We start from the raw sequence: 11,858 nt of genomic DNA, 5'->3' as shown, positions 1-11,858 counted from the left end.
CGTATATCTTCAAAACCGTGCACTTTTACAACTTTTTCATAATAACATCTTTGAAAGAGAATTGAACGAGCTTTCCAATGGTATGCTACATGTATCAATTGAAATACATTTATTTATTTTGAATTTCAGTCATTTTTCAGCACTTCATTTTTGCGTTAAAAATAGTTTGAAATTGTGTGAAATTCACAGCATGTGCTCTAATTCAATGATTACTTTCATTCTATGCCAGAAATTCCGTCATAAAAACCTTGAATCGAAAAATTACAATTTTTTTTCGTAAGGAACAAAATGGGAGTTTGACATACCCGGGTTACAGTACCTTAGAACATAGTAGTGATAAAAAATAAAATAATAACAACTGATAACACGAGTGTCCGTGTCCGCTGTTGTCATTGTCCGTCTCCGTACATTTCGAAATGCTACTTGTACTTACTTTACGAGTGACTTTTGAATGATTAAAAAATAAAAATTGAAAAGTCGAATATTATAACGTTGCAATTACTCTTGCTTGAGAATAATTTTTGTTTCCGTTCGCGATCGCGTTGCCATTCAATCATTCAATAATCAAAACCAATCGTGATCGAGTAGCGAAACTAGCTAGTACCCACTACCCAGACCCACCACAGTTGTATCATCTTTGAAAAGCGAAAGAACGAGTTGCATGATGAATAGTTTGACGATATGTTCACGCGCCTTCAAGCCTTCGATCACTGGTACGGTATGCCTATGCCAATCGAATATCCCGTACAATTACTCGTAGTCGTAGGTACTAATATTGTCGACTGTTTCGATTTGTAGCGATCAACTGTGGTAAAATCGCCCTCAACCGAAGCGTCTATATTTTGTCATCGAGACCGCGCGTCAGTTATTGCAATTTTGCGAACAACGTCAGCAAATGCCGCCTCGGATACTTGAAGAGTTTCACCTTGAATCAGGTATAGCAATTTGCGATTATCCGCCGCGCTGGTTGTACTCGTAAGTTGTTATTTGAATACTTACGGTTGACACGTACACGTAGGCGTTAGAGCGCAGAGGCGTAGAGTCCTATACATAACAAAACGGCTGATGCCGCCGATACCGAGTTGAAAACACAATGCGATTAACACATAGGTATTAGCCATTAGGTAATGATCAATATTGAAATTTGTTTAGATAACGGCTAATGGTAAACGACTGGTGTCGAACAATTCGGCCTCTCCGGTGCCGTCTTACAAAAACAAAGATCACGCTAACGTGTGGTTGTGGGAACGCTTCGTGGCTGTAGGATTGCTCGGAGTTATTCCATTTTTAGCCGATAAATCGTCGCCTAAGGCGGTCGAATATATAGCCGTTACTCTCCTAACTGTGCACTTACATTGGTAAGTTGACCGTTTTCAACTTTACACTCGAGTTCGTGTTACCTGTTAGGTTAGCTTACTGCACGCTGTTGGTTTATGTACATTTGTACATCTACGGGGTGTTCCAGCGCTCTACAAATCGCTACAGAATGTACAGAAAACCTAAAAAAAATTAGGGCAGTTGAGCGCTTACGATAGACTCGAAATGGATTTCAGACTGCTGTAATGCGATTGTACAGAAAACTGTTGAAAAAATTTACGTTTTCTGTAAATTGCTGGAGAGCGCTCCAACACCCCTGTAGTCTCGCAGCTGCATAATACGTACGTATGTATTATGTACTTGAAATAGCTGAATCGCGCTTTTTCAAGTTTTATTGCGAGGTGCGAGGTGCGAGTGATGTTGCGTTTTGCCGTCGAAATATCGTGTTACTCATTTGGATTATTGTATTTTTGCGATACAGGGGCCTGGAAGCGATTTGTACGGATTATTTACGACCATCTGTTGTCGGAACTGTAATACCAAAATGTATACCAGTCATCGTTTTGGCTCCGCTCGGTTTCCTGCTTTACGGTCTCGTTAATTCGATTCAGTCCGACCGTGGAATTACTCACGTACTTCGGCAGTTCTGGTATTTGAAAACCACCGAGCAACTGAAAATCGAACAAAGTCAGTAGCGATTCGGTGTCTGTGTCAGCGGCGTAAATCGTAGTCGACTACTTTTTCCTTTCCTGTTTTTTTTTTTTGTTTTTTTGTTTTCGACCGTTTCGTTATAATGGCGCGCAATTTTAACTCACGCTAGTGTTTTTCTTCCGTCGAATATCGGTTTATTGGTGTTTTTTCCCTCAAGTATTTTCTTCGATTTTTACGGTGTAGTTGTATGTTAACAGTGTACACGTACCGTGTAGATCGAATGTACATTACCTCGGTATATCTGTATTTATTTCGTTCGACTAATTATTATCAATATACGTTACATACCATAATTATGCGAATCTTAGACTTATATTTTCCATTCGGCCCGAGCACGAAGCATGATGCGCCAATTTTTGTACATAAATCAAGCGGGAGACCGCTTGACTTATAAAAACATGTTAATTTTTTCAATTAATTTTTGAAACATGTAAATTTCCAACTAATTTTGCCTAGAAATTATTTTTCTTCCTTAAATAATGTAAAATTACAAGTGGTCTCCCGCTTGAGTCCCGCTTGCCTTATCAGCATGCTCGGCCCGAATCGATTCGATATTTGTGTAAGTAAGTTACAATATTTTTTCGTATAAGCGCGTAAGTCTGGGTAATTGGAAGAGTGTAAAGTGCGGTCGCGGTATAATTGTTTAAAAAGCAATAATGTCGGTGAAAGTTGACATACGACGGATTATACGTAGCTAGATATTAATTTGCTTTAGAATTCCGCCGAATGAAAACGACTTTTTTTACTCGACTATACAACAACAGGGCCTCGATTACGAAAATTTCGATATCATTCGTTAGCATTCGATGACTCCTATGGAGCGGGGGAGGGTACCTTTTTTTGGCCATGCTCCGGTAGCCGGAGCCAGAGGTAGAGGTACTTGAAATTTTTCATGTTATCAACAAGAGGCAGAGGTGGATCGGAGGTACTTACTGAAAAATCCCCGGAGTCGGAGCCTCGAAGGTATTTCTTTTTCAAATTCGAGAGCCGCAGCTGGAGGCGGAGACACTGACCCCCTCCCTCGGCGATCCCGGTAATGGATGTAATTCAGCGAGCGCGATTTTCTTTTTTTAAATTATAAGGTCAGCGCCAGCTAGTGTTCTCACATTTCTGAAATCAGAATTTACTCCGCAATACACGTACATAATTATTATCATCTTCGTAGGTACTTCCATCCAGGCTTCAACTCGTAGTGTTATTCTTTGCACGGGTGTTTACTGCTCATTCATTTCCCGAAATTCCAAACTCGTTTACACTTTTTACTTACAAGATGGTAGCATATATAGCATCGTGTCATTTCACATGCGAGTAGAGCTGGTCGCTCAACATGGCTCTGTAAACTACTGATTAGTAGTTTCACCCTCTAAAATAAATGCATCCCGAAGTCGTACCTCGGTACTGTAACTCGGGATCTAACAATAAATTCGCTACTTCAGAATCCCACTAAAATTTCTCATTCGAGTTGCAAAACTTACGGCCTCGATAATAAGAAATAAGAAACGGCAAAATTACAACGATTTTAATATGTACATTTCCTCCTTGAACAACACTCGTTGCTTGTGATAGAAGCGAGCGTCATTTAAATACGCATTATTTAGACTGGCATACCGACGTATGCTGTTTCTTATTCTTTGGGTAACTAATATTAAAGACCAGTTGCACCGGGGGTTGAAATTGGAATTGAACTCGAAACTTTCGATTACTACAGCGTAGTTCCTTTTTTCTTGGATCTTACAGTTAAATAAATGTCGGGCGTTCGCAAAAACGTTTTTCATAAAAAAACCACTGGCACCGGAAGTCATCTTGCGAATCCGTCATACTATAGAGTCTAGAGTAATGGTATTGGTAACCCGGCTCCGCGAGGAATTGAATCCAACATCAATTTCAGAAGTCAAATCTACGACACGAACTTTTATCTATAATGATTTTACGATGCAACTGGTCTTGATAATCACGTATAATATGTTAAAACGATTATCCGAGAACATTTAAGTACACAAATACATTAGTACGATTCGATGCATCTACAATACATAACTACCATCGTTTGTTCTTTCTTTCTGCGTATTCCGGTGATTTCGTATAGTCGTAATAACCCACGCCGAACACTACGATGGTTAAAAATTGAAACATTATACGAGAACTCGCTCCTCTGATCATTTTTTTAGAATTGTTCATGTTGAACAAAGCGTAACCGAACGATAAAGCAGTGGCAGTCACTCCTGAAACACAAACACTTCGAATTACAGACGATCGTTTTACGTAATACGTACATTGTTGTAGCATCACGTTGGAAGAACCAACGTAACGTGACAAAATTACAATACAACCCACGCTGATTTATTTGTGCGATTTGCACGAGCGTATCATCTAAGAGTGATATGAGATAGACTGCAGTAAATTTACCTAATTTCACGAGCCAACTTTTCTTGTAAGGCGGCACAAATGTATCCTTTTCTCTTTCTTCGTCTAGCTGTTGACGCAATAATACCCAGTCTAATTCCGAGTCGGCACCGTTCTTCGCCATCCCAGAAGGAACAGACATCTTCTCAAATTTTTCCGGTTTTTCACAAAGTCAACTGTACTGCGCAATTCAGGTTTTATGTAACTCTAGTTTCAGGCGATAACTGGTATCGTCAACGACACTATTCTGAAATAATTATTCGTACAACAGAACAGCTTTAAAGTAACAAAAGGAAGTACTTATTTAGTTGGCACAGCAGGAGCTGACTTACCTATATTATATTCTGCGTTTCAAATTCTTCATCCGATAGATAATAAATTTATTATTAATTATTATTGTCTATTCGGGCCGGGCATCCGCTTGGAGCGCCACTGTCGCACCAGCGGACTTTGATTTTTATCAGGACGAAAACGTGATACGAGAATGTTTTGATATATAATTTCAGTTGAATTTTTTGAGTGTGTTTGTTGATTGTTTTTGTCCATTTGAACACATCGATTCACACAAAAGTTTCTTCAATACAAATCATTCTGAAAAACTTCGAATTTTTTTTATGTCAAATATCAAATATCACGTTTTCGTCCTCGTCAAATTCTAAGTCCAGCAGCGATACTAGCGCTGCCCGGCCCGAATGTATTATTTTTTATCATTTTATCATCCCGTTTCCTCCTTTCCTCCTGGCCATGATCAATCATGACCTCGCAGCGGAACCACAACCGAAACCTACAACCTACCGAAACGGCGAACTACGTAACCGTAACGTAATTTGCAAGCGTCACGTCACGTCAGTTGTATGTAAATGTGAGTAACTTGTTTACCATCTATGGGACCATTTCTATTCTTATCAATTGATAAAAAACTGAAAAAAATGACGAGCGTCTCGAGAGCAAATATGTGCAACCAATCAGAAGCGAGTTAGTTTTTATCTGTTGTCTCTCTTTCATCCGTTGTTTACGTTTTTGGACTTGTATGTTATTTTATGATGGTGTATTCCTATATTTATTGTCATTCATGTGTATAAATCATCACATTAGAAGTAACAAATGAATCAATGTAACATAACTTTACTGAACCGTAAACGTTAAATTTATTAAACGATATGAAAGCTGTACGTACTTAACTAGTATCAAAATTCAAAAGGTATAATAAGTATTCCGAATTCCCAATGAAGATGATCGTCACAACACAAACACTTATGTAGTTAACGATCATCTTTATCGAGAATTCGAAATGACACAAGGTGTATTAGCCATATCGTCACAAGCACATCGATCATCTTTATTGAGAATTCGAACAACACGTTTTGAATTTTGATACTACATAGTAGATACGTAGTTACAGCTTTAATAATTATTTAACATTTAGTAAAGTTATGTTATATCGATTCATTTATTATTTGTAATGTGATGATTTATACATATATGACGAAAAAACGACGTTGGAAAACATATTTTTTATTTTTTTTAAAAGAAAACATAGAAATAATTATATACAAATACACCATCATAAAATAAAATACAAGTCCAAAAAGTAAACAACGGACGAAAGAGAGACAACAGATAAAAACTAACTCGCTTCTGATTGGTTGCACATATTTGCTCTCGAGACGCTCGTAAAAAAACGATAATGGTTTCGTAAAGAGGAATAATCTATAATTAAAATGAAGAATGATATCGTCCTGGATTCACGGATAATCTTTATCGTAAGTGAAAATCTTTTTATTGTAGAAATTTAATCACTTGAAAAATGTCGATACTCGATAGGCCTAATATCAGTTTCATTAAGCTCTACACGGGCAACACATCTCCGCCTTGCTGATACTCATACGACGTATTTTGCAGTTAGGTATTCCATTTTTAGGGCAAAAATAACTTTTCCACTAGCTAAGTGTTGTATCTTCACGAGAGTACTAGATATGTAGTTGGTTCATTTGTACTAGGTACAGGGTACAGTCTACATGCTACGTGCTTCACGTCGGTACGCGTCAACAGACATTGCATTTGATCTTTTCATTTACCTAATTCATTTTGCATGTTTTTTTGGTTCACCCAGCTACCTTAGGAATGCGATACGATAATTATGAAAATGGAGAATAACGTTTATATCAGCTTTGTGTGTCAACGTTGCTTGCAACCTCTATGTTTGGACCCGACATTCAGTAATGTAGGCGAGCACAGAATTGCCGAATTGTCGTGTAAGTTTTTCGTTTTCTGACGATAAATATGCGTAGGTACTCGTTGTATTATCGCAGTAGTGTTGTTGACTCTGCATCTGGTTACAGTACCATTATTTTCGCCTCCCGATGTCGAGTTGGAATTTCAGAATACAAATTTCGACCACTTTATTCCGGCATTCAGTTTAACGGATTCCAGCAATGGGTCGAACGGGTTCACAATTCTCGGAGACGCCGAAGCTTCTAATTTGAGTTATCATATGAAGGTACATATGTTATTAAGTACATTTTTGGTGCTACATGGTACTGTATTCGTCGCATCGATGTAATTCGTGTAGGTAGCCTACCTATTGAGATTGACCTATTTCTTTTGTCAATAGGTCGCTTCCGGCTTGTTTGATATAATTTCGGGGAACACGGAGATCAACCATCCGCTATGTGAAGAGTGTACGGACGCGTTACTCGACATAATGGACCAACACTTTCGAATGATCGAGGACGACTGTCTACATTATAAGTTATACCTTGAAAAGTAAGTCGTACGCTACCATACCGTACCGTACCGTACCGTACCAATCACATTGCAACAATGTACGTCTACGTAGGTACGTTGTATCACGTGTGTTTTTAAAAATGTTGTCTCGGTATTGTGTTAGATTGAACAAAGAAGGCGATTACGATATACAGACATTGACCAGAGAATTGGAAGAGGTAGTTAGTTTACATTTTTATGCAACTGTAGGAATGTGTCGCTGGCTCGCTGCTGCGTATTTTTAACAGCAAATTAACCGTATTGAATGTTGAATTTTGTTTTGAAAAAAAAAAAAAAAAAAAAAAATCTGTAGTTATGCAAAGAAGAAACGAGACTATCCGAAGAGCTAAAATCTTGCGAAGAAGAAGAGCGATGCGTTAAAGATGATATAGCCAAAGCGGAAGCGGATAAGGAGCAAATTGAAAACGACGAAGATCGCTTCTGGAAACAGTATAATAAGTATAGTCGCGATTTGTTTTGTTTAGAAGACGAATACAGAAGGTTGGTGAATCGACGTATTTTTTATTTCTCGTACGCGCCACACATACGTAGTTCACGCGCTGCTGCTCGTTTTCAGTACGGAATATCAATTGAATTACGCGCAATTCCATTTGGACCGGTTAAAGAAAACTAACGTTTTCAATACGACGTTTCACATTTGGCACAAAGGACATTTCGGAACGATTAACAATTTTCGCCTCGGGCGTCTTCCATCGGCTCCAGTCGACTGGAGTGAAATAAATGCCGCTTGGGGACAGACCACGCTGCTGCTGGTCGCGTTAGCTCGTAAATCGAATCTCACCTTTCAAAAGTATCGTTTGGTACCCTACGGCAGTCATTCTTACGTCGAGGCAAGCTTGTATAAACATATTACCCTTTGGCCTTTACGTAGGTAATTTGAAACGGACTGTTTCGCGAATAATAAACGAGACCATTTTGTTGTTACTCGCAGGTTTTGGCCGATCATAAGGAATTACCGCTATACGGCAGCGGTGGCTTCAGGTTCTTATTGAATCCTAAATTTGATTCGGCTATGGTGGCTTTTCTCGATTGCTTGCAACAGTTTAAAGAAGAAGTTGAGAAAGGCAAATCTGGCTTCAATTTACCATACCGTATGGAGAAAGGCAAAATCAAGGATTCTGGTACCGGCAAGTCGTATTCGATAACGTAAGTACAACCTCATACTCGTACTCTACAACCTGGGTAAAACCGATTTTAAATTTTCATCCGCGTTATCGCGACTCAGTATTCAGTTCAATTCCGAGGAGCAATGGACGAAAGCGCTGAAATTAATGTTGACTAATCTCAAGTGGGTTGTCGCGTGGGTTGCTTCTCAGTTTTGCAACGATTAACGATCGGCGTTTGGCGAATTCTGTGAGATACGATTGCGGTTTGCAGATTTGCGGTATACTCGAGTACTCGTTTATCAACTATCTACTATTTTGTTCATCTACAAATAGGTATATTTGGCTTTTTTAAATTTACAACATTTGAAATACATACGAGAGTTTATATTTTAACTATACGTGAAATGTACATATGTATAATATACTATATTGTCGTGTCCGAAATGGCATCCGTCTGTACCTAGTACCTACATATTTTTTTTTCGTTACCTCGGACCTCATTCCGAGTGATTTGAAATTCTAGTTTTCAAGTGTTGAGGATTGGCTGCAAGTCTGCGGAATGCAAAAACACGTTGATAGTACACCGAAGATGAGATAGGGTTAAATTGATAAATCAAAGCGCAGAGTACATAACCAAGTTTTAGTAAGTATGTAATTTCGAAATCAAATCGAGTCGCGTAAACGTTGAACGTAGACGCGTACACTAGCTCCAACCAGCTAATAGGTACGTTGTAAAAGAGCCGTTGATTTTATTTTCTGGCATGCCAAGCTCTAGGTGCTTACTAGTTACAACTCGATTCTTGATTTGAACACTGATCAGTTGAGCGAAATACGAAAGGTACGATCATTAGGTAAGAGAAAACCGAGAAAAAATATTGCCATGCCGCATACAGCGCAGTACGACGCAGTACTACCACGTGGCCTGCTATACGGACGTTGTAGGTTTCTTTAAAGCGCGACATTCCGCAGTATACAATTTTGTTGCAATGACAATGCGATGCGATAGCAATATAGAATAGAGCGATTGTTTTCTTTGCGGACTGACGCTGAAGTGAAAATGATTTTGTTTGCCAAAACGCATTCCAACACCGATATAGCAAACATAAGAGACTTGGTTGCGTTTGCCATTCGTGTTTCAAGCTGAAAATACACACCAGACGCGCAATTTCACGATTTGCTTCGAGTTTTTCTCACCTGATGAAAATACGCGCTTTTATTATGTAGAAACCATAATAAACCGTAAAGAAAGCCGCAGTAATTATTCAGCGTGGTCGTTTGTTCGCATATTTGTCGCGCTTCTTCCAACGTCAATTCGACGACTTCGATATACTCTCCCTCGTCTTCTAGTCCTCCACCTAGACAGCAGACACACCATCATTTCAATTCCAGAATAGGTAATTCAATTACGTAGACGTACGAATGGATTACGCAACGCGTCAAGTGAAACAAAATCAACGAACCGTCGCCTTTTTTCATGCTGTCATCGACTTCCGTGTAAAATAGATGAATTTCGTCGACCGCTGTTCCCACGTTAGACCTGCACACAAAAATTACGAAAATTTACCGGACGCGCCGTACTAAATCAGCGAACAAACGCCTTGTTCCCGCTTCACACTCTACACCAATTTCTTCTCTTTTTACCGAAGAAATGAAGCGTTACGCTTACAAACGTACAATTTTTGCAAATGTTTTTCTCGGGTCTGGGATTTCTACGTAAAATGTATCACCGTGTTATTGAAACACACTAGGAAGTTTTACAATACCGAAAAAGCGAACAACGCTCGAAAAGAAACAATCCCGAGGAGCGATTTTGTCATATTACGGTACATCCCGCCTCTCTCACTCACCCCCAGCGCGCGTGAATATACCAGTAAATGCGTATTCGTGTTACAACGCTGTTGTTGATGGAAACCATTTTGTTCAAAAGTACATATCGTCGATTGCTTCGGAATTTTACAATTTTAGCTCGCTTGAGATGAAAAGTGACGGGCTTTACCGTAGCACAGGCGCGGCGATGCGCCGCTATACGTACATATTAATTTGCGTATCATGTCGGTATATGTCTATGGTGTTGGCGCACTTGCCTCATCATAGACATCGATCAAACTACATCTAATATCTACCAAGATACGTACGTCACTATCGGTTGATATTTGAAATAACCTACTTGAAAACTTTTATTTCATGCAGGTTTTCGATGGAAACATCGTAACCAGTTTCTTCCAACACTTCTTCTTTGGCTATTTCGCGCAACGATTTATTTTTATCCACAATACCTGCGCAAAATTCTACGGTGATGCCGAGGTTGGGCGGATATTTGACGAGATCTATAGGGCCGTTTCGATCTTGCAACGGAATATTTTGCACGTATACGGCTGTAATTCAAATTTGCATCGAGACATGTAGGTAAACGACGTAAGAGTAAACTTGAAACGTCGAATAGCGCGATAGAAACGAAATGATGTAAAATTCAAATTCAACCTGGTCTGAATTGTTTAACGCACACGAGCGTTCGTCTGGAAACGTTGAAAATGATTATGGCGACGCTAATAACAGAAAAAGACGTATGTAATTCGTCAACTCGACGCGTAGGTAACGACGAATACCCAATGTTGAATATGATATGTAAATGAAAATTCGACTTCACCTATTGTGGCATTCGATGTAATCCCATTTTCTTTCGTGTCCATTCTGCGAACGTTGACGATAACAATTAATTAGGAACGATTACGTAAAGATTGCATTTTAGAAATTAACAAACGTGTAGTTACAATCGTGTAACGTATTTCCATCGGCTTGATGAAGAGCGAGTCACCCAGCGGCGCTGTAGATAAGTTTTTTATTTCCATGACGAAATTCAACTGTACGAACCAAAATCCAACTGAGGCGAGTGCGACAATATTTCAACTGCAATAAACGTAACAACGGATTACATACAACATAATCTGACGTGATTACATCGCTCGTTAGTCGGTGGTACAGGTGCATTGGCTATAGCTTTAGTTTAGTTGGCTCGAAAGTCGTATGCGAAAAAAAGTGACTGAGCGAAGTGGGTGCTCGAGGTTGGACGCACTTACGTTAGATTCGATACTGCAATTTTCTATCGTCCTGGGACCGCAAGATTAAAAATTCTATCAGGTTAAAAAATGACTTGATGGAAGTTTTCGGTTTCCCATTGCCAATTAATAAATATCCACCAAATTTGAATTTGCTACAGAGCGGCTTGAAACTCTTGAAGGAAATAAAATAATCAAAAATCAAAAAAGAACCGATGGCGTTATCACGCAAACATTCCATACTCGCATTCGCACTCTCACACAGACACACACAGGTGAGATCTGAGATTGTCTGAGATCGTGAGGATGAGGCGCGTTACGTTTCTGGTGAAAAGTTACGTTCCGGGCCAGAGCGCCGTCGCCGTGGTGTGACGTGAGTGTAAGGCGGTAACGTAACGTTCCTTTGGCGCAGTCACTCAGCATGAGCTCTCAGTTCCGGCGAACGCGGTACGTTCCGTTTCCGTGGTGATAATTTCTT

The 11,858-nt window shown here is 39.4% G+C and overlaps 4 protein-coding genes across 7 annotated transcripts; 2 read left to right on the top strand and 2 right to left on the bottom strand.

The window, feature by feature from the left end:
• The first annotated feature begins 370 nt into the window (after positions 1 to 370).
• On the top strand, positions 371 to 2,321 carry LOC135833815 (succinate dehydrogenase [ubiquinone] cytochrome b small subunit, mitochondrial-like). Its single transcript, XM_065347594.1, has 4 exons — positions 371 to 713; positions 799 to 935; positions 1,153 to 1,358; positions 1,799 to 2,321. Exons 1-4 carry the CDS (start codon positions 662 to 664, stop codon positions 2,010 to 2,012), a joined length of 609 nt encoding a protein of 202 aa, XP_065203666.1. The 5' UTR covers positions 371 to 661; the 3' UTR covers positions 2,013 to 2,321.
• A 1,211-nt stretch (positions 2,322 to 3,532) lies between these two features.
• On the bottom strand, positions 3,533 to 4,904 carry LOC135833823 (uncharacterized). Of its 3 annotated transcripts, none has more exons than XM_065347605.1 (3): positions 4,764 to 4,904; positions 4,435 to 4,678; positions 3,533 to 4,250 (listed from the first exon to the last, which is right to left on the bottom strand). In XM_065347605.1, exons 2-3 carry the CDS (start codon positions 4,571 to 4,573, stop codon positions 4,066 to 4,068), a joined length of 324 nt encoding a protein of 107 aa, XP_065203677.1. In that variant the 5' UTR covers positions 4,574 to 4,678; positions 4,764 to 4,904; the 3' UTR covers positions 3,533 to 4,065. The 3 variants fall into 3 exon arrangements, with proteins under 3 accessions (XP_065203677.1, XP_065203678.1, XP_065203676.1); XM_065347606.1 differs by having other exon boundaries at positions 4,435 to 4,673; positions 4,764 to 4,853; XM_065347604.1 differs by lacking the exon at positions 4,764 to 4,904 and having other exon boundaries at positions 4,435 to 4,757.
• A 1,048-nt stretch (positions 4,905 to 5,952) lies between these two features.
• Atg6 (Beclin-1-like Atg6) lies at positions 5,953 to 8,768 on the top strand. 2 transcript variants are annotated; one of them, XM_065347581.1, is made up of 9 exons: positions 5,953 to 6,194; positions 6,545 to 6,686; positions 6,774 to 6,931; positions 7,046 to 7,197; positions 7,322 to 7,376; positions 7,511 to 7,698; positions 7,775 to 8,048; positions 8,150 to 8,364; positions 8,444 to 8,768. In XM_065347581.1, exons 2-9 carry the CDS (start codon positions 6,572 to 6,574, stop codon positions 8,547 to 8,549), a joined length of 1,263 nt encoding a protein of 420 aa, XP_065203653.1. In that variant the 5' UTR covers positions 5,953 to 6,194; positions 6,545 to 6,571; the 3' UTR covers positions 8,550 to 8,768. The 2 variants fall into 2 exon arrangements, with proteins under 2 accessions (XP_065203653.1, XP_065203654.1); XM_065347582.1 differs by lacking the exon at positions 5,953 to 6,194 and adding an exon at positions 6,242 to 6,469.
• Positions 8,638 to 11,642, bottom strand: LOC135833814 (uridine diphosphate glucose pyrophosphatase NUDT14-like). Its single transcript, XM_065347593.1, has 8 exons — positions 11,402 to 11,642; positions 11,096 to 11,231; positions 10,972 to 11,015; positions 10,806 to 10,870; positions 10,492 to 10,699; positions 9,785 to 9,861; positions 9,519 to 9,679; positions 8,638 to 8,876 (listed from the first exon to the last, which is right to left on the bottom strand). Exons 2-8 carry the CDS (start codon positions 11,171 to 11,173, stop codon positions 8,844 to 8,846), a joined length of 666 nt encoding a protein of 221 aa, XP_065203665.1. The 5' UTR covers positions 11,174 to 11,231; positions 11,402 to 11,642; the 3' UTR covers positions 8,638 to 8,843.
• Between the last annotated feature and the right edge of the window lie 216 nt (positions 11,643 to 11,858).

This window comes from Planococcus citri, chromosome 2 (assembly GCF_950023065.1).
Source record: "Planococcus citri chromosome 2, ihPlaCitr1.1, whole genome shotgun sequence".
Taxonomy (NCBI): Eukaryota; Metazoa; Arthropoda; class Insecta; order Hemiptera; family Pseudococcidae; genus Planococcus; species Planococcus citri.
This window is presented reverse-complemented; position numbering and strand designations above follow the sequence as displayed.

Excerpts from the sequence above, each read along its gene's own strand:
- LOC135833815 (XM_065347594.1), top strand. The coding sequence starts at position 662 with ATGATGAATAGTTTGACGATATGTTCACGCGCCTTCAAGCCTTCGATC. Across the intron at positions 714-798 it reads CTTCAAGCCTTCGATCACTG|CGATCAACTGTGGTAAAATC; the intron begins GTACGGTATGCC and ends TTCGATTTGTAG. Across the intron at positions 1,359-1,798 it reads CTAACTGTGCACTTACATTG|GGGCCTGGAAGCGATTTGTA; the intron begins GTAAGTTGACCG and ends TTTGCGATACAG.
- LOC135833823 (XM_065347605.1), bottom strand. The coding sequence starts at position 4,573 with ATGTCTGTTCCTTCTGGGATGGCGAAGAACGGTGCCGACTCGGAATTA. Across the intron at positions 4,251-4,434 it reads AAGTTGGCTCGTGAAATTAG|GAGTGACTGCCACTGCTTTA; the intron begins GTAAATTTACTG and ends TTTGTGTTTCAG.
- Atg6 (XM_065347581.1), top strand. The coding sequence starts at position 6,572 with ATGAAAATGGAGAATAACGTTTATATCAGCTTTGTGTGTCAACGTTGC. Across the intron at positions 7,198-7,321 it reads TATAAGTTATACCTTGAAAA|ATTGAACAAAGAAGGCGATT; the intron begins GTAAGTCGTACG and ends GTATTGTGTTAG. Across the intron at positions 7,377-7,510 it reads TGACCAGAGAATTGGAAGAG|TTATGCAAAGAAGAAACGAG; the intron begins GTAGTTAGTTTA and ends AAAAATCTGTAG.
- LOC135833814 (XM_065347593.1), bottom strand. The coding sequence starts at position 11,173 with ATGGAAATAAAAAACTTATCTACAGCGCCGCTGGGTGACTCGCTCTTC. Across the intron at positions 9,680-9,784 it reads CAGCATGAAAAAAGGCGACG|GTGGAGGACTAGAAGACGAG; the intron begins GTTCGTTGATTT and ends TCTGCTGTCTAG. Across the intron at positions 8,877-9,518 it reads AAAGCGCGTATTTTCATCAG|ACTTGCAGCCAATCCTCAAC; the intron begins GTGAGAAAAACT and ends TGCATTCCGCAG.